The sequence below is a fragment of the Pseudochaenichthys georgianus genome, chromosome 13 (assembly GCF_902827115.2).
Source record: "Pseudochaenichthys georgianus chromosome 13, fPseGeo1.2, whole genome shotgun sequence".
Classification (NCBI taxonomy): Eukaryota; Metazoa; Chordata; class Actinopteri; order Perciformes; family Channichthyidae; genus Pseudochaenichthys; species Pseudochaenichthys georgianus.
Window position 1 is genome coordinate 1,238,768 of NC_047515.1, and position 27,087 is coordinate 1,265,854.

General features: G+C 45.4%; 2 protein-coding genes and 1 long non-coding RNA gene across 5 annotated transcripts in view; 2 read left to right on the forward strand and 1 right to left on the reverse strand.

The window, feature by feature from the left end:
* LOC117457526 (V-set and transmembrane domain-containing protein 5) overlaps window positions 1–849 on the forward strand; it is a 9,603-nt gene extending 8,754 nt beyond the window's left edge. Inside the window, exon 4 of the mRNA XM_034097670.1 lies at window positions 789–849. Within this exon, the coding sequence (XP_033953561.1) occupies window positions 789–820 (32 nt within the window). The 3' untranslated portion in view covers window positions 821–849. The remainder of the gene's footprint in view (window positions 1–788) is intronic.
* A 512-nt stretch (window positions 850–1,361) lies between these two features.
* The window catches only part of med17 (mediator complex subunit 17), a 29,926-nt gene continuing 4,200 nt past the window's right edge, over window positions 1,362–27,087 (reverse strand). The window contains exons 1-13 of one of the 3 annotated variants that reach the window (XM_034097667.1): window positions 14,891–15,032; window positions 14,074–14,317; window positions 13,511–13,674; window positions 12,805–13,024; window positions 12,117–12,253; window positions 11,710–11,791; window positions 10,449–10,601; window positions 8,398–8,528; window positions 7,831–8,015; window positions 5,635–5,772; window positions 5,096–5,285; window positions 4,035–4,194; window positions 1,362–1,740 (exon numbers count right to left, since the gene is read on the reverse strand). In XM_034097667.1, the coding sequence (XP_033953558.1) occupies window positions 1,532–1,740; window positions 4,035–4,194; window positions 5,096–5,285; window positions 5,635–5,772; window positions 7,831–8,015; window positions 8,398–8,528; window positions 10,449–10,601; window positions 11,710–11,791; window positions 12,117–12,253; window positions 12,805–13,024; window positions 13,511–13,674; window positions 14,074–14,308 (2,004 nt within the window). In that variant the 5' untranslated portion in view covers window positions 14,309–14,317; window positions 14,891–15,032 and the 3' untranslated portion in view covers window positions 1,362–1,531. Of the gene's footprint in view, window positions 1,741–4,034; window positions 4,195–5,095; window positions 5,286–5,634; window positions 5,773–7,830; window positions 8,016–8,397; window positions 8,529–10,448; window positions 10,602–11,709; window positions 11,792–12,116; window positions 12,254–12,804; window positions 13,025–13,510; window positions 13,675–14,073; window positions 14,318–14,890; window positions 15,033–27,087 lie in introns of those variants that run through there. The other 2 variants (XM_071205292.1, XM_071205291.1) reach the window with 2 other exon arrangements.
* LOC117457211 (uncharacterized) lies at window positions 23,375–24,631 on the forward strand. Its single transcript, XR_004553319.2, has 3 exons — window positions 23,375–23,458; window positions 23,731–23,882; window positions 24,501–24,631. It is a non-coding gene; the product is annotated as an uncharacterized lncRNA (long non-coding RNA).

Genomic DNA, 27,087 nt, shown 5'->3' on the forward strand with positions numbered 1-27,087 from the left:
GGAATCCAATCTAATTCCTTATCAAGTGGATCCTCTAAGGCAGGGGTGTCAAACTCTATTTCAACGAGGGCCACATTAGCATTAAGGTTGCACTCAAAGGGCCGGTTGTAAATATACATATATAAATATATAATATATATACATAAAATAATGTATTATATTACATTATTGCCTCTGCATTGGATTATTATCGGAAAGGATTATAATTTAGTAATTAACTATGTCTGAAAGCAGAAATCCAGGGCAAATAATTGCAAGTCTCTTCAGTGCGCATGTCACAAAACGAGATGCATTGTGGGACATGTAGTTTATGGGCAACCTGATTCTGTAAAGTGGTATGTAACTGTATAATAAACGTATTATATTCTTTGTAAGCTCTTGCGGCGCCACATAAAATGAAGTCGCGGGCCGGATTTGGCCCCCGGCCTTGAGTTTGACAACCCTGCTCTAAGGACTCATAAAGTCCAGAAAGGGTTTCCATGTTCTAATAAAGGTTTGAGAGGAGCCTTTGAGTGTGCACCTCATTTTCTCTAACTTTACTAAGAACTTAATTATTTTTAAACCGAGATATATGCTGGATCCTTTGGCTGGATCTTGATTCTATATAGAGTATGAGTTGAGTTTACTTTCTGCTGCCTCAGTGTGTGAAAGGGATGGATATGGCTTGATGGGCGTGCGTGTGGGTGAAAGGGATGTATTGTGTCTAAGTATGGGTGTGTTAAAGGGACAAAGGTCTAATATAGCGCTGTTCTCTATGAAGTGTTAAGTTCAAGTGTCCTTTCATGCAGAAAATGATGCCACAGAGCTGCAGCCTCTTTGATGGACGTCTGCACCGCCGGAGGAAACTACACACTGTTCACTTAACACAAGAGTTATTTTTATAGTTAGATGTAAATAAAATGTATCTTATTTTCTTCTGTTGAACACGTTACTTACACAGAGGAAGGCAGTTTAATTATGAAAACTGTGTACCATGTTTACATTTGTATTGGATGCACATGCTTCACAGCTGATAACACTGGATGAATGTAAATATATCCCTCATGATATTGGAAAACAATACATACTCTATTTATTGTCTAAACAAGTGAATTGTGTGGTTTTCTTTTCATCGTGGCTTTTTCACACAATCATACAAACCAGGTATCAGACCTAACAAATAAAGAACATATTTAATAGATAATACATCTGATGAAAGGGAGTACAAAGTCTGTTTCTCCAAAATGCTGTTGCTCATATTAGATCATTGATACTGTAAAGATAAAGACCACAAACGCATTCCAACCATACCTCTTTAAATCACATCTAATTCATAGCTTCATTCTTAAGATATTTTTGACAAATCAACACAAACACATGGACAGACTTAACCTTTTATTTTGTATGAAATCGTGTGAGGCACACACCTCACGTTAACTCAAACCGAGAGGGCAGCAGACACTAGGTGAAAAGGAAACGATGGCAGTATTGAAAGTCCAAGGATTGGGTAAAAAAAAAAGTGTAAGGGAGTCTATGAAGAGTGTGACAGTATCTAGGGGCAGGGGGTCAGTGCCGCCATGAGGAGCTCCATCTTGTACACAAAGTTGCGGCCCTCCATCTTGCTCCAGTGGACCTCCTTGCTGGGCCCTCGGAGGTGGCTCCACTTGGGGTCCTGGATGACGTCGCTCTTGGGCAGCTCTTTAGTCTGGCTGCGGGGGAACTGGACCAGAACTTTGCACCCGCTCTCTGGGCCATTACGCACTGAATGGAAAACAGATACACAAATGTTAATACTGGCATACTTGGTGGTAATGTGAGATAATGAGAGCATTCAGTATCGTGTCCTGGGATCCTGCTGTAGATAACAACCCTTCGTACGTTCTTTTGAGGTGATGTGATTTTTCTCTCTCAATGATCCTTCGACTTGTTTCAACCCGTCTGTCTGGTCTCATGTGATTTAAGAGCTGAGGCTAGGTGTGGCCTAGTTGCATTAAGCAAGAGCAATGCATGAGTTGCTTCACCTGCTCAGGAAAAAGGGAGAGTGTGTAAGCCTTTTTGTTCAAACGGCAACAAGTCTCATCTCTGCTCCTTTGAATTCTGGTCAATGACGGCTAATTGTGACTTCCATATATTTGTTTAATTCTCATGCATTTCTTCCGCTGTGACTGTTTAATGACAGCACATTGAGTTTTAAAAATGACTATCTTGTTGTTTGGTTCAGAGATACCAATATGGAAATCCAATAAAACTGATAGGTCAACATTATTAAGCCATCAAGCTAGTTAGTTAAGCTTGATCTCTGGCAAGTTCACACACATCACACATGTTGCCACGTGTTTGTACCATTTTCAGGTGTAATCTGTTCTAGAAAAACAATGTGTCTTTTGATATTTGTGGAGTCAGGTGGTCCGCGAGTGTTTTTTTTATTGGTTAAGTGGTCCTTGGTATGAAAAGGTTTGAGAAACACTGCTCTAGGGCTGCCCCCAATTAGTCGACTAAACGTTAACCGGCCAGAAAACCCCTCGCACTTCATTCAGAGCTGTGCCTGGTCCCCAAGGTAACTTTGTCAGGCAGGATCCAAAGTGTGGGATCTCTCCGAGCGTGTAAAGGACGACCTCCACAAGGTGACAGGAAACAAGTCTCCTCCATATCCTGCCATCAGAGCTTCATTATCCCCGAGTGTTACTTTCTCAGACTGAGGAAACCCAGCAGCAGTGAGTCAGGCAGTAGCCTAGCTTTGTATCAACATATATCTATTATAATAGAGAATCATTATGACCTCAGAAACCAATAAATTAAGTCTTTCATTTCATGATGAGGGCGTAATGTGCGGAGGTATTTTTGGAGTAAATGCTCAGCGTGTGTGTCCTTGCTGCATGTTCCGACCATAGACTGTATATATATATAAATGAACGTAGTGCCCGTGACGTCACCCATAGCATTCTGCAGAGTTGCCGTGAAGCCCTTAGTAGGCGGAGTCGGCCACTAACGGCTCGACTGTGACGTCAGTCTAATCCCGCCTGCTCCAAATAAGGGCAAAGAGGCGGAGCCGAGGCGGGACCTGCTGCCTCCGAACTGGAAGTAAACAGAGCTAGCTCAGGCTAAGAAGCTAAGCTAACATGAAATACATGCATACCAAGTTACTGCTAACAGTGTCGTTCCCCTATATAACGTTACATTCATAATCAAATGAGACAATCTGCAAGAGAATTAGCTATATGTTGTTATTCTTAATGCTTGTCATTCACACGTTGAGAAAAGACGGACTCCACCGCCCGGACCTAACGGAGCCGCAGGGGGCTAGCTCCGGGACGCCGGCTGGAGCTAGCCCCCTGCGCCTCCGTTAGCTCCGGCGGCCACCACTGGGATAATTGGGTCCCCTATTAACATTTGCTCCATTAGCATTATGGGTGTCATACCATAGACTATAAAAGTCTTACCCAAGGCTGAATCATAAACTAAAATGTATATGTATGCATAAAGGGTTACGTCCTTAGCTGGCTAATAAGTAGCAAGCTAAGCTACCAAGCACACAAACACCTGCGAACGGGGTTAACATGTATAATATTATCATTTTAGACTTCTTGGAAGTTCTGTTAGTACATTCAAGCGCACAGCACGACATTTTAATTGTCTGGTATTTGTAACAATATTCCCTAAAAGGCACAATCACCACGAACACGGCTAAAGCTAAAGGGTCAAGTACAGTACTATGACTAACTAACGTTGTAGCCTCTATGGTTGTAGCCTAGCAGAGTGGACAAGTTGCTGTTAGCTGACAGTGAGGCATGTGCGTGTCCATCAACGTGACCACGCCCTAATTTATGCAAACACGTTAAGACCTAATATAAATAAACGGGTCGTGTTAGAAAACAATTCACTCACAGATTCATAATCATGAAGGTGGAATCTAACTATATCGATAATAATATTTATTGCATCCAGGGGTAGAAACATGTTTTTTTCTGCTGTAAACATGCGATGATTAGTCGACTAATCGCCGACAATTGGTTAACTAGAAACATTTTTAGTCGGGGCAGCGCTACTTGTCTCACCTGAGATGGCGTACTCTCCGTTGGGAGAGGCGACGGTGACAGCCGAGGCGTTGCCGATGCTCTCCACCGGGCCCAGGCCCACGTGGTTACTGAAGCTGAGGACCTGCCAGCCCATCACTTTGGCCAGCTGCTGCACTGCATGCACCTGATGCTGAGACATCTGGGGACAACGACATTACTGCTGCATTCATGTGTGTGTAGCATTCTGCTCTAGATATTTAAGGTTGTGCTCCTTTTCATTCTTTTATACACTATATAGCGCTGTTGTCCTGGGAGAACTCCATTTTACAATATCTCTGAAAGTCTATTTAGAACTTTGTAATGATGTATTTACCAGCTAATCCAAGAGGCTTTTTAAATAGTGTATTTAGCTATAGTTGAGATAATTAAGGGGATAATTCACAACAAATAAATAAAGACTTTCAAGTTGAAAATCACCATCTTTTCTGATATAAGGTTTCCACTGGTCATGCTTTCTGAAAAGTACAATAAAGTTTCCCTCTGAGGTGTGATGGAGAAGATATATAAGGTTGCATAAAACACGTGAAACCTTGAATTTATCCTAAACGGATTTTCAACACGCTGTGAATCATGAGAATGAGATGTATATTGAAATAAACATATATGCAAATGTTTAACTTCCCTCCATGTGGCCAGATCTGTTGCTCGAACAAAAGTGAGCCAGATGACCTGAAAACCGACTTTAGCAAATGAGTGGGAGGCTCTGCAGCTAAATGGAAGTTAAACATTTCTCATTTACTTTTGTACTATGCACTGGAGTAGTTACCACACACACACACACACACACACACACACACACACACACACACACACACACACACACACACACACACACACACACACACACCACACACACACACACACACACACACACACACACACACACACACACACACACACACACACACACACACACACACACACACACACACACACACACACACACACACACACACACACACACACACACACACACACACACACACACACACACACACACACACACACACACACACACACACACACACACACACACACACCTGTGAGAGCAGGAAGTCCTGCAGCTCCTGCTCCTGGTGCGACAGAGTGACCACCCGTCCGTCTCTGTGCACCACCCTGATCTGCTCCACACCAATGTTCAGCTGCAGCTGGATGGACCTGCACACAGACATGTTGAGCTGCAGCTGGATGGACCTGAACACAGACATGTTCAGCTGCAGCTGGATGGACCTGAACACAGACATGTTCAGCTGCACCCGTCCAGTGAGGAACTAACATCGGAGCTAATTATTGAGAAATGCTTTTTACTTACTTTGTTTCATTTATTTGTGTTTAAGTTATGATTTGAGCATTATGTCAGTGCATAAACATAAACAGCTTTCCACCAACAAATTAAGTTTTAAATATAAGTGATTAACTTCTTTGTGGGAAAAAAGGGAAATGAATGGTTATTGTATCGGCTAAAAAACATCCATGATAGGCATCCCTAAAATAAATTGGTCACACACACACACACACAAACGCACACGCACGCACGCTATGGTTCTTCCTCTATCCTTCCTTCCTCTCCTCCACTTACTTGCAGATCTGCTCGTAGCCCTGAGAGGTGATGAGCACCTTGACACTGGACTCGTACACATCGTTGATGTTGGACCAGTGAGCCTGGATCTGGGGGTCTTCTATGCGGCTGGCCAGGCTGTCAATGGTCCGTGCCGTCCTGGTGGTCACAAACGTTTACACTGAATTATGAAGAAAAATAAACCTTACAAAGGACGTCACTCAGCATAAACAAATCAAAACTTCTTTGCTCGTAAATATGAGCAAAGACAGCGCACCATCTACTGGCCAAACGTGAAAATGCAGTAAGAGGAATCTTGGGGAGTTTCATAAATGGACGACACAATGTGTGCTTACTGCAACTGATCCAAATATCAATCATTTTGCACAACTTCCAATGATTTCCATTGCAAAACATGTTGCTGATTCTTTCATCCCCAAATGTTACGGTAGCATGTAATTGTGGTGGCTCAGTGCTCATTTTAAATATTATTATTGTGTATATATATATATATATATATATATATATAGGTCGCGTTAACTGAATATTTTCCGTCAATCACGGATTTTTCCAAGAATGATGGAAAAATCTGAAAGCAGTCCGTCATTTTGACAGATTAGAACACAACTCGGAACAGCTCCAAAATGTCCAGCAGCGGCCCACATTATATTACATCCTTAGGGCCAGGTCGACTGAGGGCGATCTACTCTACTGTAGTCTGTAACTATTATGTAGTCATTCACACCCCTGTCCAGTTGGTGGCGAGTGTGTGCATATTAAGTAGCTATTGTCTAGTCTTGTTTTTGACCTCGTTGTTTAACCGGCTTTAGCGATCGCAAAATGTCACGGCTAGCTTTTCTAATAAGCCCAGTAGTTGTGATGGTGTGGATAAACGAGGTGAAAAGAGGGATTGATGCGGTGGAGGATGGAGGACAAGCCAGTAAGACTAAAACTGACAACGTTCTGCCGGCGGCAGAGGGGCAAGCAAGTGGCAAGGAGTTGAAGCGGGAGTACCGGGTTCAGTGGGAGCAAGAGTTTAAGTGGCTGAGGAGGGAAGGTGGCAGAATGTTCTGCGACATTTGAAGAGAAGCTAAGATGAGTAACGGATTTGTCCGAGGGTGCACGGCGATGCAGAAATCAGCGTTCAGGCTACAGCAGGGCAATTGAGTTGTTCTTGTAAATGTTTTGTTCATAGTTTGATTGTAATCGTCTCATTTAAAACGATGGCATGGTTCATATTTGCCTGTTTAGGCTCAATGGTCGTGGTGTTGTTAGCGGCCTCTGCTGTCTGTCAGTGCAGGAACAAAGAAATCATTCATGTTCGTGTTGACATGGAAAGTGACACACGGTCGGTGTCTCTGTTCATCTTTTTGTTTCTCCATGCCTTTAGAAGTTCCGTATGAATCATTCAAACATGAATGAATGAACATTTGCTGCTCAGTACCCAAACATAAATATGAAATATGTCTCATCTCATCATTAAAACATGACAAATAAAAAGACGGGTAATAATGGATTATGACGGAAACTTTAAGATCCCGAAGTCTAACGCAACCACTGATATAGTATATTTATTAGGGTGGTCCTTCGTGAGAGGTACATTTTTTTATGACAACATGTACCCCTCCCTCATGGACCTGGTCTGCCACACCAGCAGCCACGGTGCTGCAACTGAGGCTAAACTTCCAGGTTGATGAGGGGTACATGTTGTCAGATTGAGAAAACAATTCACCAGGAGAGTTTTCTTGAATAATAGAATGAATTCTGGGGGTTGGAGCTTAGACTTTCCAACTTCCAATTTTAAGGACCACCCTAATATATATATATATATATATATATATATATATATATATATATATATATATATATATATATATATATATATATATATATGTGTGTGTGTGTGTGTGTGTGTGTGTGTGTGTGTGTGTGTGTGTGTGTGTATATATATACACACACACAATATATATATGTGTGTGTTTATTACCTTAATTATATTTCATGTTTTCATTTTTAAAAAAGGGGTTTACAATCAATGATATGCTATATATGTCATAGTCTCAATTTAAAGTACATTTGAATTTTCCTTTATTTAAAATGTTGTTTTGTTTTTTTGCACGGATGGTTAACTTCTGTAACTAAAGTACTGCAATTGTAAATTATGCATAATTTCTTTGACAAAAAAAAGAAAATAGCAGATGGTAAGATTAAAGCTACCTGCTACGTAGGAAGATGTGTTTGGCCTGTTTGATGATCTTCTCCAGAAGGCCCTCGTTCTGCTGCAGGTTGGAGATCTCAGCTTTGTCGTAGGCCATGGGCCCCGCGAGGCGCATGCGTTTGTGGCCAAAGGGGGCGCTAGCAGGATGAGGCATCACCACAGAGCTCAGCTGCTGCTTGTGGAACTGTAAAAGAGGAAACGTTTGGTTCAAATGTAACCATTGTAAATGAAGTAAAAGACTTCTGCTCATGGGACTTTTCTAGATATATTTAGGGCGGTATTCTAGACATTAGATATGAGCTTGCAGATTCTTCCAGAAATTAAAACTGAAATTAAACTGTTGACTAGGTTCGCTCACAGTTTTCCTTTGTGAACTAAAAAAATGATCTGTCCACGATACGTTATCATTCTCTCTGGTGGACAAAGTACAGAGTGGTCAAATTGTTTCAAAATACCTTTTGAAATGTTGGTGGCTCAATGTCTTGTTATCTATCGACTAACAAAAGTGCTGTATCAATATGTGATAAGAAAACAGCTTTACATGCAGAGGAACAGCAGTGTTTCACCTCTCTCATCATCTGATGCAGATTGTGTTCCAGTACGTAAAGGTGGTCGTCTGGTTTGGGTTTCTCTGGAGACGCTCGATGGTTCTTCTTCTCTCCCGTGGAGTGGCAGAGTGAGATGGACAGCTGCAGTCCTATAAAGGAACAAACAGTATATTGTTTTATGCCTTTGTTCAGAGAGGGAAAAGGGCTACTCCAGAGATACACTTGACCAAAGGTTTTTCTGTCTTTTGTCCTCTTTTAAATATGGTCCTAATAGAGTGGTGCAGTGACGAGTCCTAAAACCGGAAGTGAGTTAGCATTTTACCACTACCGGTTCCCAGGACCGCCCCTCCCTACAGGCCAATCACGCAGGCTGCATGGGGCCCCGCCTTGCGCAGGGCGCCCCGCCCAGAGGGCCTCAGCTGCTGTGCACAGTTCTCCGTGCACCCCCAGCTGACACGCGAGAGTGAGAGGTGACAAGGGGAGCACGTCTGTAACCCGACATCTGACCAATCACGGCTTTGATACGGCAACTAGTGCAGGTGAAGAGATGTCGGTGAAAAGACAGTTTCAGTCCGGCGAAAGCAAGAGGGGAAAAACATGAAGAAACTAGAGCATCACACGAAGGTGGGTTATTGTATGAGTCAAATGTACAACTTGCGAATGTTGTATAAGTCAAATTGCCAATTGCCATATTAAACCATCAGCTGCAATTCAGGACATGAAGAAGGCAGTCTCTGCAGAGCATACAGGCTAATGGAGATGCAGTTATTTCCAGCATTCTTTATTTAACATTCATTCAAGTATGTTATGCCTTGTTTCTGCTAATGTACAGGAGGAAGAGTGATAAACTGTCTGTCTAGTTGGCTTACATAACAGTTAAAGTTTACAGCCTAAAAAACATGGAGCATTTTTTCCCCTTTTATTCATTTTTATGTCAATTTGCACATTTCATGGTGATGCTCAGCCTCTCCCTTAACTCCTAACAGTCATCATCATGTCAACCACAACACAGAGAAATACTGATAGAAATGTGTGTGTAGTTGTTGACACATTGCTGACAGAGGGAACTAGAATACAGATTTAAGAAATATCAGTTTTTGAGCATGTCATAAGCATGTTTTGTCTTGACTATATTACAACTATATTATAATAAAATAATATAGTATTTATATTATTGAATTGATTATTATTATTATTATTATAAGTAGAAGTAGTTTATTTTCATTCATTATATTTTTTGGGGGGGGGCCTCATCTCACAATGTCGCTTGGGGCCCCAAGTAGGCCAGGGGCGGGCCTGCCGGTTCCCTCCTCTCAGAGCCAATGGGATTTCTCCATAGGATTTTGGAAAATAGCTCAAAATACAGTCCGTGGTTGACACAAAGTCAAGAGACGGATCACGTTTTGCTCTACGACATTAAATACATCAGCAGTGGTGCTTTTTGAAGAGTTGACGGGTCTGAAAAACGATGGTTGTTATCAAGTGGCTGAATAGGACTACAGAAGTCGTGGAGGACGTTGTACGTCATTACGCCGAACATGTAAAGACTCCTCTAAGTTAGTTTCTGTTCTGCTTGAAAGCAAGTCCTTGCCTCCTGCAGACTGTTCAAACAAACGCTTCAAGTTGGACCATTTTGAATCTGTATGTTTGAATATGGATTTTAAGTTGTGACGTTGAAGCAGCGACCCTGCTGTACTCTGCTGTAGTTCCTTTATAGCATAACGTTAGCATTTTGCTTCTGGCGACTAGATTTATGATTCGAAAATTATAAAAGTAGGATAGACATGTGGATATTATCCAGCTAAACAAAACGTGCATTTATCAAACAGGTTTGTTTTCCACAGACCTTATTTCCAGCTATTTTCCAAAATCCTGTGGAGAAATTCCATTGCTTTTTGTCGAGGGAACCAGCAGCTTACTTCCGGGTAAATACGTCATCCCTGCACCGCTCTATGTAGAACTATTACAACATAGCACAGGCCTATCGTGATGCACGTCAATGTTTTATAGGCAACAAACATTGATGTTCCTGTGAAAACGTCAAACAAAACATGTCATCAGCGTTGTACCTGGGAAGGGCTGTGAGATGATCTGGTTCTTCACAACGATGTGAGGGATCTGGGATTTAATCTGGACGGCTTCTCTGGACAGCTGGGCGAAGATCTCCTTACACAGCAAAACATTCTGAGCCGCCTCGAGCTTCACGTGCCACTGCTGGGTGCCTGGGTGCAGAGGAAAGAGGTGGAGCAGAGACGACGACAGGAACAAAGGGTTTAGGTGATGAGGGAAGATGCCAAAGATAAACTAATGGGAAGTGAAGAAAAAGAGAGAAGGAGATAACATCCTTTTGATCGTCTAGAGCAGGGGTATCCAACACGGTGCCCGCGTGTACTTTTCGCCCGCAGGGGCAACGTGAGTCGCCCTCGGGGCATGTTCTAAAAATAGCTCGCCAAGCAAATCAAAAATGTAAAAAATACACAAAACAAATAAAGGAAATGTAATTAAAAGAATCTACCCTATGCATAAAGGAAACCTAAATCATAGCGAACTCTATATATATGTAACACCCCTCCTCCCCCACAATGAATATCGACCAATCACGTTCTTGCTTGATTTGCGGGACCAGCGTTGCGGTCGGGAAGCAAAGCAATGTGGCACCTCGCCGCTGATTTTCCTTCTGGCAGAATCTACACAACACATCAGCCCCATTGATCAGCCTATCATGCCAGAGCTTTACTCTGTGTGTGTTGAAACTTGCATATATATTTATTGCACTGGACGCACACACATGACGTAATTTCCACTGTGGACAGGGGGGACATGTCCCCCGCTCTTTTCGATCATATTCTAAAGATGTTTGGATCATTGAAAAGTATACAGCTCCCTTTCATCCGAGTGTTGAGAGCTGTATCCATACATTCATTTTGTGCCCAAAGTGCACCAGATTGATGCATTTCACTTCAACATTTTAAAAAAACATCTTCCCGGGGGAGCATGCCCCCGGACCCCCCTAGAGGAGGCGAGGACCCCCCCCCAAATAAAGCAGGTTAAAAATAATTAAATTGAATACATGTTATTTTAGTAAACACTGAAAAGGGGTCCCACAGACCCAAACAGCACACAAAGGTTAAAGGTCAGCATATAATAATGTTAAAATGTGCTAAATATATACACAAAAGAGTAAAAGTAGCTCACGACTTGTTTTATTTTTTAAAGTAGCTCTCATCCTAAAAAAGGTTGGAGACCCCTGACCTAGAGGCAGAGACTCACCTCATTAAACATGTAACACTTGTAATGATTGAACATCTCTGGGTGGGAATTGAACCGTACCTGCTTTGGTCTTTGGAAGTCTCCTGAACAGGCTGACCGTCCCCAGGTCACCGATATCTGGAGACTGTTTCTGGATGGACACCTGAAGACACAAACAGCACTTTTACAACTACAATTCTGAAACACATGACACGTCACAAAAAACTAATAAAAGGGCGGACGGCACAGGACATCCACCAAACCGCTCGGCATAACCAACTCCAATGTTGCCACTTCCCAGCTGCTTCAGGGGAATTCATTCGTTTCCCTGTTTTTTTCCTCATGCATTTGATACAAGCATGCAGAGGTGAGTGAGAAATGTGTTATCAATGAACTCCAGACGCTAATCACTGTGTGTAAAGTCAACACAGATGTTTCCTTGTGACCACTTGTATAGAAAAACATTCAGTTATGGTTTTGATTTGTACCTTGATATAAGCAGACCCCTCTAAATCACTGGGGATCTGCACATCTAGGGGGCAGTAGTCCTCCGGGGTCTTTTTGTCCAGATCAATATCTGTGTTCTTGATCACCTCAAACGTGCCATGGTGAGGAAAAAGGGAACCTGCATGGGTAAGTATTCAACACATGTTAGATTGGGATTAGATCAGAAGTTAAAGTGTCCTTGTATTACGTTGCAGAAAGCAGTCATGTTGGAACATGAGCTCTGTAAAGGAACGTCCTTCATAGACTGTAGCATTCATCTGTTTGCATCTTACAATTGATTTATTACTACAACAAACAGTATGTCATTACACTGTACACTATTTCATCTGACATCCTGTTCTTGTTGATCTGATTCTATATACATGTGTAAAGACTCCTGCCTTCACTTGGTCACTTACAACATTCTCTGCATTATTTACATTACTGGATTTATTTGGTCTTGCACTATTTCATTCTACCGTTTCTTTTTTGATTTGTTTTAGGTCATATATATATCTATATCAGACCCAAAACACACACATATATATATATATATATATACATACATACATATAGCATTGTTGGAGGAGCCAGGGACTTCAGATGAGAGATCTACACTGTAGCTACTGTGCATCTGACAATAAAGCCTTTGAAGGAGCCCTGAGAGGTCTCTCTTGGAGGCGTTCTCACCTGCGCTGCGGTAGCTCAGGTCTCCCAGGATCTTGTCCCCCACTTTGCGTAGTTTCCACTGGGAGCGGAGACGCAGCAGCTCAGAGTTGAAGTCCCTCTGCCTCCTGTTCTCCTGGTTCTCTGCTACTGACTTGCTGAGCTTCTCGGCTCCCTTCAGGAGGAGCTGCGCTGCCGTGCCCAATAACTTCTTTTTACTGATCAGCTGGAACACCTGGGGGGTCTGCACAAAGCAAGGAAAGCTGTTGTGCATTGGAAGTCATTATGTAGAAGATAATCCTGTTTTCTCTTCACTAGAATGCTTTTATCAATCTACATGGTTTTGGTGTGAAACTAGATGGAACAAAAAAACAAACATATGAACAGTCAACGAGTGAACACGCACTTCATGTCCATGAGCAGATGCACGCTTCATTCTGCATAGTGATACATTTGGTGGATACATACATATGAGAAGCAAACGAGCAATGTCTGTGATCAGAAATCATGACTTGATTACTTCAGATAGTCAAAAGAACCCATTGTGAGCAGAATTATCTAGGACCGTTTTTTTCCAACCAAACTACGTCCACCAACCACTGTGCAAGTGAGTCCATTTCCAATTGAATGGAAAGAAAGCAATATCTAGATTGATAAAAAGCACTTCATGTAAATATATACTTTTGAATTTGGGGTGAACTGGCCCTTTAAATGATATTCTCCTGTTGACCTTGTTAGCTGCTGGGTCCTGAGACACTGGGTCTAAAGCCATGTACTTCTTCTCTTTCACCACGCTGAGCACGTCGTGCAGCACACACATCTCCGTCAGGGCGCTGCGCAGGTTGTTACGCACCGAGTCCCAGGGCCAGAGAGACGGCTGGAACTTCACTGTGCCTGTGGGAGGAAAACACAAATCCACTTTTCATCTAAGAAAAACACCATCTCTGTGACTGAAGCATTGCTAACTGATAACAGGACAGTGCTGCAGAGAGTGGTGTCAGTCATGTATTTCAAGCAAAGTATTTTCATTATAAATTGTAAAATGTTCCAACTGGATCTTGACGTGAAAATCCTTCACCTTCTGCTTTCTTTTTTAACGTAGCACCTTAAAGATCGCAGCGGAAAATGTGAGGAAACCTTATTATGAAAATCTCATATTTCCCTCTACATGTATAGAATTCCCTGATACTGCCCGGTGTACCCTTTATTCAACCCAATGCGTTGATTTTGATCTGAAGTACATTTCAACAGAGTGTAACAATGATGATCAGTCTTTCTCTGAGCATACGTTACCTTCCTCTTCCTCGGTCTCCTGCTTGTTCCACTCGCTGTCCCTGGGTTCACCTTCGACCTCATCCTCCTCCGAGTCAGATCCCTGGCTGAAGTCTATTCTTTGTGCCAACTTCGCCAGGTTCTGGGACATGGAGAGAGGAGGGACGTATGTTTCTGTTCCATCGAGGGCCACTTCCTGCACCTGCTTCTCACAGGTAGACTCGATGCTGACCCTCACTGCTGGACCCCCTGACATGATGACTGGCTAATAAGAGGGAGACAAGCAGAGACACTCAATCATCAACTGTCAGAGACACTGTAGAGAACAGGACATGTAGGACATTCAGCGGAGTGGATCCCTGCATTTGACATCTTCTAAAGCCAGTCTGAAAAAGAGTAGGCACTTCATAAATGTTTACTAGTATGGCTTTTAATACTTGATGGTTTATTTGTCCGAGTGGTGAAATGTAACTAAGTACATTTACTCAAGTACTCTTAGTTACACATTTTAAGTAGCCTACGTGTGCTTAACTTGAATATTCTACTTTGTACTGCACTACTTTTGTCTGTAAGGATTGTAAGGTTCGATTGCAGTAGGACATTATGTAGTTCTGCATGTTTACAGTTCTGTTTACTTACCATGGTTATTTCTAAATAACCAGATAGCTGTATAAATAACTTACCGATTATTACTCTCCAACAGCATTTGATTGTATATTGCTGCTTCTAGCTAGCAAACCTTGCTAGCGTTAGCCACTTGCTAATCTCAATGGACAAATAGAAGAACCAGAGCTCAAAAGAAGTGAAAGAACGACAACATTATTCGTGTAATTCTTACCTCTAGTATGCACTAAAGTACATAAAGGTGTTTCACTAGAGTGGAATATTGTTTCCAGCAGCGAAGTGAATGGTTTACTCTTCGCTCTCCACCATAGACTGTATATATGGCTGTCTCCACACAGAACCGACGGCACTCTGCTGCCCCCTGGCGTTACTCATTGATTATTTCAACTTCTTTTGTTTTTATTGAGGGCTACAAACCGAAGTTTAAAGCCGCATGCCGCCACCTACTGTACCGGAGTGTGTAACTTCAAGACAATTATTAAGATAAAATAAAATGAACATGTATTAATCCAGGAGTTCTTTACCTTTATTAATTCAGGAGTTATTTACCTTTAGTAATCCAGGAGTTCCAGAATTCAGGAGTTTAATTAGTGAGTGCAAAAAGTAGGACAAACTAGAAAATGCATTTCCAGCAGAAAATGCGTGCGAATGCAGTAAACTGTGAACTTTTGTTGCTGAATTTAACTGAAAATGCAGAAAAAGCTTAATATTTTATTAGCTGAATGGTAGTTGCTTTTAGCTACAAAAACCAAGTAAGTGTTTTGCTGAACTTAGCGGAGAAATGCAGAAAAGTGAAATGATTTGAATCAAAATTGTTACAGCTCAAATGCATTGCAATGACTTTGTTGGAAACTTGAAAGTGAAATGTTAAACTGGAAGAGTAGGAAAAATAGTGAAGAAGCTTAATATTTTAAAGAAAAGGTTTTAAAAAGGTATAAACAACATGTATAGCCTCAATGTCCTGAAATAGCTGAATAATGTAATAGTTAGTAATTGTTTCTGTAGCTGAAAGTAGGCTGAAGGAGTTAAATAGCAGATGTAAGTAGTAGTGAATGTGTATTAAGAAGAGAAAATAAAGTAAAAATTCTTTGAAAAGCAGCAGATATTATTTGAACTGCAAACTTTTGAACCAAAACCATACGTCACCAATAATGTATAAAATATGAGGAACGTGTGTCTGTGTGTGTGTGTGTGTGTGTGTGTGTGTGTGTGTGTGTGTGTGTGTGTGTGTGTGTGTGTGTGTGTGTGTGTGTGTGTGTGTGTGTGTGTGTGTGTGTGTGTGTGTGTGTGTGTGTGTGTGTGTGTGTGTGTGTGTGTGTGTGTGTGTGTGTGTGTGTGAACATATGTAGTATAGACATATGAGGTTACCTAACTGTAACCCAGCTTCTATGAGTATTGGCGCAGCCCTCTAAGAATATCGTTATTGGGTTTACCCTTCTGCGCCCCCGCGCAGTACTGAAAACACTTGTAGTCCACGCCCACCCGCTAGGTGGGCCCCACCCTCGGGCCACCGTTCGGTATAAATAGGAAGGGGGCCCGGCAATCTGCTCCCATACAATATAACTTTTCTTCAGCTATTCGTAGAGCCAGTGGGGCCCAGCGCTTAGAGGGCTGCGCCATTACTCATAGAAGCTGGGTTACAGTTAGGTAACCTCAGTTCTATTTCGTATATGGCTTCGCCCTCTAAGGCTATCGCTATTGGGTTAAGGGCGAAGCATGATGTAGTCTGCGCCCCACTGGGTTCGCCCGGCACTAGAAGCACAGACACACCTGCTCAATAACACCCCCTGCCTGTTGTGCCATGCGTAATGGCGCATCACCGTCCCTGGAACATAGCAAACATACCTGTTTTCCTGACGGGGTGAAGGCTGGGACAATACATACCGACCGCTGTGAGAAGTAGAGACGAACGTCCCACCTTATCCTGCGATCATAGAGGGGGAACAGCTGCTCTCTCCGCGCCAGCCAGGTAGTAGAGCGCTCAGCTAGATCCCTGACGTCACTCACTCCGACAGGACACCCAGTACCGGGTGCGTCAGAGAGGAAAGGGAAACATCCCTCAAATAAAATTGAATAAATGAACAGGGGGAAGACCAAGATGCAGCCGTGCAAATATCTTCCACTGACATTCCTCCGCTCAACGCCGTGGAGGAGGAAATTCCTCTGGTTGAGTGCGCTTTGATATTCTCCGGGGGCTCCACCCCAGAGGAGACATACGCCTGTGAGACCGCCCCACACAGCCAGTGTGACAGCCGTTGTGTAGACAGAGGCTGCCCGATAGAGCGCTCTCTGTAATGCACACACAGGCGCTGAGAACGGCGCACTGCCGCCGTGCGCGCCACATAGCAGGCCAGCGCGCGCACCGGGCAGAGGAGGTGAGATGTGGCTTCTTCCTCCGATTTATGAGGAGGCGGAAAAAACCCATCCAAGGTGATCACTGTTGATCTAAAAGAGCTAGTGATGACCTTTGGCATAAAGGCTGGGTTAGGACGTAACACAGCCGAACTGCCATCTCCTTGGATCCGGAGGCATGACGGGGCCACAGAGAGAGCCGATAAATCACTCACCCTTTTCGCTGATGTTAGAGCCAAAAGCAGTACTACTTTGGCTGATGAGATGTTGAGGGGAACCTGCTCTAAAGGTTCAGATGGGGCTTTGCTTAGTGCTCGTAACCAAAGCCAAATCCCACTGAGGCGCCAGTGCGCGTGACACCGGTCTGAGTCTTCGTACCCCTTGCAGAAACCGTTTCGTCAGGGGGTGACTGAACAACGTCCCTGCTCCGAAACCCACATGACAAGATGATATGGCAGCCGCATACACCTTGATTGTGCTGAAAGCCAAATTCCTGTCCAACAACAGCTGGAGGAATGACAGCACGTGAGGCAGGGGGCACGTGATGGGGTCCAGGCTTCTTTCTACACACCAACGCTGGAACGCTGCCCACTTGGCTGTGTAGGACGCTCTGGTAGACGCGGCCCTGGCTCCCTGAATGGTGCGTACAACATCTTGAGAGAGACCCCAGCTCTCTAAGTGTTCCCGCTCAGGGGCCATGCCCATAAGGGCTGGCCTATCACTGGGTGACTGCAGATCGCTCCCTCCACCTGTGAGAGAGCGTCCCCCCGCCACGGAATCTCCCACGGCCTGCCTGACAGCGTACGCTGTAGGCATGGAAACCATGAAGCTCCCGTGCGTTCCGGGGCAATTAGGATCACTGACAGCCGCTCTTCCTGTACTCGGTCCAGGAGCCGAGGAATCAGCGGGACTGGTGGGAAGGCGTACAGCCGTCCCCTGGGCCATGGCCGATGTGCGAACGCGTCCACCCCCAGGGGGGGGTGGTCCCGTGCTGACAGGGAGAACCAGAGCTCGCATTGCGCGTTCCCACGTGCGGCGAACAGATCCACCTCTGCTTTCCCGAACCGGCCCCAAACCTGGGCGATCAGCTCAGGATGGAGGCTCCAGTCCCCCTGGCGAGGACCTCCTCTGGACATGAGGTCTGCCCCTTTGTTCAGCTCTCCAGGCACATACAGTGCTCTGATGGAGAGCACGTGTGCGCGCGCCCAGATCAACAGCCGCCTGGCTGTGTTCAGGAGCTGCGCTGAGCGTACACCGCCCTGGCGATTGATGTAGGCTGCTGCGGCTCTGTTGTCTGTGCGAATCAACACATGCTGACGGGGCAAAATGCTGAATTACTCTCCGTACGGAGATCAATTCCAGCACATTTATGTGGAAAGGCATGTGAGCCGGCCACTGTCCTCCCACTGCCTGCGTCATGCACGTTCCTCCCCACCCTGAGAGAGATGCGTCTGTGAACACCGAGGTGTGTGACGTAACTCTGCCCAGGGGAACCCCCTCTGACAGGACGTGGGGACTTTTCCAGTATGTTAAGTCTGAACCCACGGACAGAGGGATGACCACCATGCGCATCGTCTGTCGTATGGGGTCGATGCGGAGGCTGATGAACCACCTCTGCAGTCTCCTCATGTGCAGGAGACCCAGGGGCATCACCCCGTGACCTGCTGCCATCATGCCGAGCAGCCGCATCACGGAGAGTGACGTCACCACGCTGCGGGGTATGACACGTTGAAGGAGAGCTGTCAGCGTCTCCACTCTCTGCCGTGAGAGTCGTGCTCTCATGCGGGCTGAGTTCAATTCCACCCCCAGGTAAACAATACTCTGGGCTGGAACAGGACAGCTCTTTTTCCAGTTGATCATGAAACCCAGCTTTGACAGATGCGATATGAGTTGTACCGTCTGTAAAGCCGCTTCCTCCCTAGAGCGAGCCAGCAGCAGCAGGTCGTCCAGGTAAAATAGTACTCTCATCCCTCCTCTGTGTAGCGGCTGCAGCGCCGTCTCTACACACTTTGAAAAAGTACGAGGAGCCAGGGAATAGCCAAACGGCAGACGGTTGTACTGGTACGCTATTCCCTGGAACGAAAACCTCAGGAATTTCCTGTGTTTCGGGATGATGGGCACATGGAAGTAAGCATCCTTCAGGTCTATAGAACTGAACCAGTCTCCCTGGTGAACACACTCTAGCACCTTTTTGACCGTCAGCATGTGAAAAGGTCTTTTCATTATTGCCTCGTTGAAAGCTGACAGGTCGAGGATGGGTCTCATTCCCCCTGTCTTTTTCGGGATAAGGAAATAGCGGGAGTAATACCCCTGATTTTCTTCCTCCTGGGGAACCCTGGAAATAGCCTCTTTCAACAGGAGTTACCGTAGCTCTGCTTGGAGCGCAAGACACTGTTCTCGGGATGTTAGGCATGTCACCTGTATCCCGTTGAACTGTGGGGGGGTGGAGGCGAACTGCAGGGTGTACCCTCTGCTGATCAGCCTGTGTATCCATCCGTCCATCAAACACAGGCGCTGCCACGCCGAGAAAGACTCTGACAGCGGGCGCGCCTGTTCGAGATGTGTTGTGGTTGTCATGACGACGAGCCACTCCAAAGCCCTCGCCGCCGCTGCCCGTGAGGCAACCCAAGGTGGGCCTAGAGCGAAAGGGCTGTGCGGAGGCCTCCACATGCTGCGTATCACTCCGCCTCGCATCATGAGACGTGTACACGCTCAGAGGATGGGTGGAGGTGTGTGCAGTAATATCCACATGAGGCGTTAACACTGCTCTCATGGCTTATGATGACCGTGTATAGGTGGCGTATCTCGGACAGAAGAATGCCGAGAGGTCTGTGGTTTAATAACCGAAGAGTCATAACCATCAGAAATCTGTCGCGAACCATGCCGCCTACTAATCATCAGATTGGAGGCAGTTGGTGTAATTATTGAGCTCCGCAGCTTATTAATCGATAGATTAAATAGCGCAGGCTTTTGTACCGAACCCGGCTGGCTATTAACCGACAGGTCATAGGCAGCTCCCAGGGTGGGGGATATGTGACACACATTTGTAACTGAAGATCACACTCCCCCCCAGACTGTCAAGGTCGGCTTTGTTTTTTTCGGCGGCTCTCGTGGAGTAGACGCCGAACGGGAGTACCTCACTCCCTTCTTACCCCCCCTCTGTGGTGGGGGCCCGTCGGTGCGGGACGGTGCCCTGGAGGTGCGGGTCGGTGCCCCAGCCGCCGCTGACGGACGATTCTGACGCCTCGGCTGCTGTTGCTGCTGGTGTCTGTCCGTCTCCCGCTGGTGTCGCTGCTGCTTCACCGCTGGCTGGAGCCAGCCGACGTGCTGGCGGATGTCCTCCGCCTGCTCCGAAGCCGCCTTCATGGAATCAACCATGGCCAGGAACTGGGGCCCGAACAGCCCGTCCGAGCTGATCGGAGCGTCCAGTAAGACCTTCCTGGCTGGCTCTGTGACCGCTGCCTGCTGTAACCAGAGGTGACGCTGGATCTGTGTCATCCATGCCGTAATCCTCGCCTGTGACACCGCCACGGCTGCGCACAGCGTGAGCACCGTGCTGGCTGCCTTAGCGATCTCCTCCGACTCCTCTGGAGCCACGGTGGTGAATCGCTCGACCAACGTCACCACCGAGTTGGTCAGCAAAAAATGCCGTTAAGCTCGGTTCCAGAGCGGGGGTGGTTGGGAAAACCTCATCTGTGAAACCCTCCACCTTGGTGAAGGGGACAAAGGAGGCCACCGGAGCCCTCAAGCTCCTCGGGTTCGCCGCTGCACCTTCCTGATACCGCCTAATGGCGGGGAAGCGCGGCCAGATCGGATCACTCCTGCCCGTCTGCACCCGGGAAAACACGCCCGCCATGTCGTCCAGAGCCACCCTCTCCCGTACTCGTTGAACGGGAGACCTCTACATGCTGTTGCCTTGCCGATTATTTCTGGCAGCTCCAGCATGATGCCTCCCAATGCGGGTAGTGCCGTGGCCACGGAGAAGGGGACCACGTGCTCGACCGCCACCTCTGACTCTCGCTCCGACCCCGTCTCCCCCGTCCGGGGAAGAGGGGGAAGGGGAGAGCCGCATGGCGAGCCCTGGAGGGAGGCGGGGAAGGAGTCGTCCGACTCCTGCCCCCCACTCGCCTCCATAAACAGGCTGTCCTGGATGGGCATCTGCCCACAGCATTCGCACTAATAAAGATTTGAAGAACTATAGTGGAATGCTGTAGCCTACACAGCATTCGCACTAATTAAAGAAGAAAAAAAGGATGCTTTATTCCTGAGATTTTTATCCTGTTGTTTAAATATTTAATCAAAGCACATATCCAACTTTCTCTCTCCATTTTTCGGAATCTGGTTTTATGGTTATTAGAATTTAGCAGTTTAGGTGCTTTATGATCAATATCGTTACAGATGCAATTGCAAACATTGAGGGTAGAAAGTAGGAACGATATTTAGGCCCAATCCCAAACCGCCCCCTACACCCTACACACTACCCCTCCGTTTGCGCATTCACACGGAGGGTCCGCCACATCAAAGGGGACCTATCATGCAAAATGCACTCTTGTACGTCTTTTATACATGAATATGTGTCCCCGGTGTGTCAGAGAACTCACCAAGTATCAGAAAACACAACCCTCTCTCTTTTCCTCCAAACCCAAATCTCTAAAAACGGGGCTGCAACGGATCTGATACAGACTGATCCAGATTTGAATTATTTTCTACGTCACAAAAGTGGTGCTCCGCTTAGTGGTCAATTCTCCACCTATCAGGGGAATGAGAGGTTGGGCCGGCCATTGCCGCTCGAAAGCGCTGGAGATGCTGTAGTACATATGCCAGCCCTGTAAGTGGCGCTGTAGTCTGCCACAAAATCAGCGAAGAAGACTTCCCTTGCATGGTTGCCATGGTTGCCCTTCTGTTTATTCTCCGCTGTGGCTCTTTTTCTCCCTCCCCGAGGCAAGCGTTTTTCGCCTCCTGCTTTAAAACAAATGAATAATGACTCTATATAATCATATGTAAGGGATAATGTGCAGCGACCAAGCGGCAAACTGTGGGGTAGAGCCGGGACGCCAATACGGAAGTGCCACACACTGCAGAATATATCGGCCGATCGGCGATGGCTGCAGAAAAATGCCCAATTTTACAGCAGAAAAAACATGTTTCTACCCCTGGCTCCATACATTTTATTATCGATATAGTTAGATTCCACCTTCATGATTATGAATCTGTGAGTGAATTGTTTTCTAACACGACCATTTTATTTATATTAGGTCTTAAAGTTTGTGCATAAATTAGGGCGTGGTCACATTGAGTGACGGCTCTGTCAAGTGACTGCTGCTGTTAGCTTCTTGTCTCTCTGCTAGCTGCTCCGTGAAGCTAGCTACAGGGACTCTGCCTGCTCAGTTCATCCAGGAAACACAACTTGTAGCCGGCCGTGGCTGTTTGTTCTTCATGCTTATATATCGGACTATTATGACAACAAACAGACGGTGCATGAATGCGGTAAGTGAAATTCGAGTGCTTTATTTATGTGTTAATAATTTTAATCAGCTATGTAATGAATGGTAAGGCTTGGGTTAGCATGTAAGCTAGTGGTAGCTACATCGGTGCTAACGATGCTAATCGTAGCCTCCAGGTTAAAATCATAGACTGTATAAAGGTTAAAACGAAATAGACAAGTGTTAAGCGTTAAGTGGGATAATACTGTAGAACAAACAGCTTCTGTTTGAGGTTGATAAAATAAGGTCATCCTTGTAACTTAGAGAGATATTTTATTATGTAGGTAGGAACTGTATGCATCAGGTTAATTTAAATTGGCTATGCTCAAGTATGTAGACAAGCTAATGTCGAAGTAGTGTATGTGAAATCAACCTCACAATATGAGGTGTGTATATTACAATTATTAATGTCATATTTCAAGATGATTACTTAGATATTACAATATGGTTGGTTGAGCTGGAGTTCATTATCAAGCTTACAAGTTAAGGTCACAGTCATCTGAAGAACGAACCCAAACCTTGTTGTTTTTATTAATTGCATTACCAAATTGGTATCAAATAAACAGTAAGCATTGGTAACACAACTTCCAAAGTTACAGTAAAATAAGTACTTCGTGACCACAGAGTGTGAACGTTGTGATCAGCTGTTTTAGCGCAGTTCTCCAGTGAAGGGGGGGAGTCTCCCTCCGCAGGTCAGGAACCATGACGTATTTTGATCAGCACGCCTTTTATCCGACCCCGCCTTGTGAGTCCACATTACACATCAGTAGATTGCGGTAATGCGCCCGGAGCTGTTTCCCTACCGCCAAGAAGAAGAAGAAGAAGAAGAAGAAGAAGAAGAAGAAGAAGAAGAAGAAGAAGAAGAAGAAGATAGAAGAACCACGTTGGTCTGTTTGTCCGCGTTATTACATTTGAAGATGATTATACATCATGGAAGGGGACCGAAGGTAATAAATGATGTATTATGCAACCCAGTAGACATGTTCCTGCCTAGTTCCTACCTTGTAAGTTGTCTGTATGGCCGTACCAATAAGTTAGCGCAGCATGCTTGGTCTTGAAATGTTCGTAAGAATCCATAGATGTAGAATATCTACATTGTTCATCTTGATGTGTTTTTAAATTCTTACAAACCAACTGAATCGATCTGCTTAAAGAAATAACAACATTTGATACATGTAGACTCTGATTTGAATGTATTCCATGTTGTGTTCTTCCTCAGACACCATACCATTCTTACTGAGGGAGAAGAACCTGTGCCCCTACAGTCCGCCGATTCACCTTTTTATCAGTGCCCATTCTGCTCTTATAAGACTGCAGAAAGGCATTCGGTGATTAACCACATAAAAAATCATGCAACGGTGAAACATAAAGGTAAAAGCCAATGTTAAGGCATAACTTGAACAACAAACAAAATGCATGTGAACAGACAACATACATGTGTATATATAGGTACTTTATTCATCCCAAAGGAAACTGATGTACTAGCAAGGTAGAAAGATACATATTTAAAATACTAGTAAAGGGTAAAAGTAAACAAGTAGAAAACTGAGGTATTACCTTTATACTGGTGTACAGCAGAAATAGCCTTAAATATGCACTGTAAATATACTGCATCTATAAGCATATAAGCACTACATACATACATGTATTGCTACCAAAAAGAGCTGCAAACTATTGTTAACTGTCAGCCACTGTCAGTTGCAGTGCTATTTTGCTAGTAGATTGACAATTGTTGCACATCTTTTAATAATCTTAATCTGTTGGATAGTTTACACAAACATTTTCTTAATTCTTTATAGTTGATATACTGATTATCCTATTTTGTCAGTTGACCATCAGTTTATCTATCTGTTTACATCTGTATATATCTGCTTTTATTTATGGCTACTGATTATTATGTTACTTTTAACTTATGTTAAGTATGATATAACATTAATATAGTTAAAGCATGTGTTTATATTACCCACTATTGTTTTTTAACTTTTTCAGAGTTCACCAGTGCTAGATGTGGTCTGCAGTGCCGCTCAACTACGCACTTCCACTGTTGCTATTGTCCAGCTACACTAATCAGAAGAGACCAAATCACCAAGCACCTCTCGAGTCACAGTGTGTTGGACAATACAATAACTGGAACCCTGCAGACTCCGGTGGCACCACCGAAAGTCAAAACACCGCAAGGTAACCTGCAGACTCCGGTGGCACCACCGACAGTCAAGACCCCGCAAGGTAACCTGCAGACTCAAGGTAACCTGCAGACCTCCAGATGCGTTATTAACGCGTTAACTTGACAGCCCTAATATATATATATATAAACTCCTCAAACAGGCGAAAACCTACCAGTTTCCCCCACTGTCTCTGCCACCTCCCTCCATGCCTGGTTCGTCCGGTTTGTATCTCGGTAATAGTGCTGGTCGTAAAGAACCGGGTGATTTGCTACCGTAATTTCTCGTTTGGAATATGAGGAAATGAGCTGCGGTCTGGCTCTCCCAGCATACCCGTGGTTTGATTGGCTAGCGCTTGTACTGGCAGATTTGCATAAACGTGTTTGATTGGCTGACGCTTCCAGCTCAGCTTCAAAAGTTGAACATTGCTCAACTTTTGAATCCTGGAAATCCTGGAAATCTTCGCTTCGCCCCCCCACAATGCAGTTCGGCGAAAAGCGAGGCAAAGTGACGTCATCCCCATTCAAAGTCAATGGGCAGAGAAGCGTTGGAAGCGGTGGAAGATTTGTCTAAAGCTGCTGTGTGGACGTATCGTTAAAGGCAGCTGTGAGCTGAAAGTGGGGGTGGTTCCTTCCCTACCAGTCTCAGTCTTGGTGGGGCGAGACTGCCCACTATACAAGCGCCAGCGGCACCAGACGGAGGTGAGTCCCAAAAATCCCAGGCGTGCCAAAGGAAAGCGAGAGAAAGGACAAATTGCCACCCAGGGTACGTCTCTTCAGCAGTTCCCCAAAGTTGTGTGTGCTGTGCCGGAGGAGCAGAGAGGCAACCAATCTTCCAGTGCAGACGAGGCAAATGATAACCCTTTTGTTGCTTTCCCGGGAGACCTAAGCACAGGGGATGAGGAGGGTGAAGTCGCATTGCTTCCAAGTTTGAAGGGCCAGTTCGGGACCCAGATGGAAGACCCCAATCTGTTGCATGCACGCAGCAATGTTAGGGAACACCTGTTCCAGGAGTAGGTGAGCTTACATGTCCTCATTTCCTAATCAAAAATAATCTGTTATACTATGCCAAAGAGGTTGAAGGTCAGCGAAGAGACTTGTTGGTTGTCCCAAAACAATATGTGTCCACAGTGTTGCATCTGGCTCACAGCCATGTCCTAGGGGTTGAGAAGACAAGGCAGCGGATTGGGAGCCGGTTCCACTGGCCAGGGGTGGTAAGAGCTATAGAGTATTATTGTCGCACCTGTGTTGAATGTCAAAAGATGAGTCCCAAGCCACACTTTAAAAATCCCCTAATACCTCTACCGATAATCGATGTACCGTTTTCTCGCATTGCCATGGACTTAGTGGGACCGCTGGTGAAGTCGGCCAGGGGACATCAGTATATTCTTGTGATCCTTGACTATGCAACCAGGTACCCGGAGGCCATTCCCTTGAGGAACATGACAACGAGAGTGATTGCACGGGAGCTGCTTCACCTATTCAGCCGAGTTGGGATTCCTAAAGAGATGCTAACAGACCAAGGCACTCCCTTCATGTCCAAGATAATGAAGGATCTCTGCAGGCTCTTCACCCCTTGATCTGATGATCATTGCACAGCGCACTGCGCCACACCATCCATCTTCACGCCTCGAGGTCATCGAGGCACTTTTACAAGTACACATTGATATTATACATGTACTGTGGACATTACCCACAGGAGCAACTCCGGGTGAAGTGTCTTGCCCAAGGACACAACGGCCTGACGCAGTGGCAGCAGGAGCGGGTTTCGAACTGGAGTTCCCCAGCACCCCCCTTGATCTGATGATCAGATGCACAGACCACTGCGCCACCCGTCCTCTGATGTTTGGCCCATGGTCAGAGAGCACATGGCTCAAGCCCAAGAAGCCCAGAGGAAAGTGTATAACAGAGGTGCCCAACCGCGTGAGTTCCTGCCCGGGGATAAAGTGCTTCTCCTGGTCCCCATCACAGAACACAGATTCCTGGCATCGTGGCAAGGTCCCTATGAAGTGGTAGAGAAGGTGGGACCAGTCAACTACAAGGTACGCCACCCTGGCCGTCGCAAACCATCCCAAATATACCATGTTAACCTGTTAAAGAAATGGTACGCCCGAGAGGCACTGCTGTGATGTGGTTCCCCGGTTGTGTCCCCCTCTTCTCCCGACCAGGTGGCCGAAGTGGAATACGGTCCAAGGCTGTCCAAAGCTCAGTTACAGCAAACCAAGGAACTGGTTCAGCAGACTTTGGATGTGTTCTCACTACGACCTGGACACACAACGATGGTGGAACATCAAATCCACACAGAGCCTGGCCAAAAGGTAAAGATGTGGCCCTACCGGGTGCCGGAGGCAAGACGGGCGGCCATTGAGCAAGAAGTGCAGAAAATGCTGGCTATGGGGGTGATTGAAGAATCTC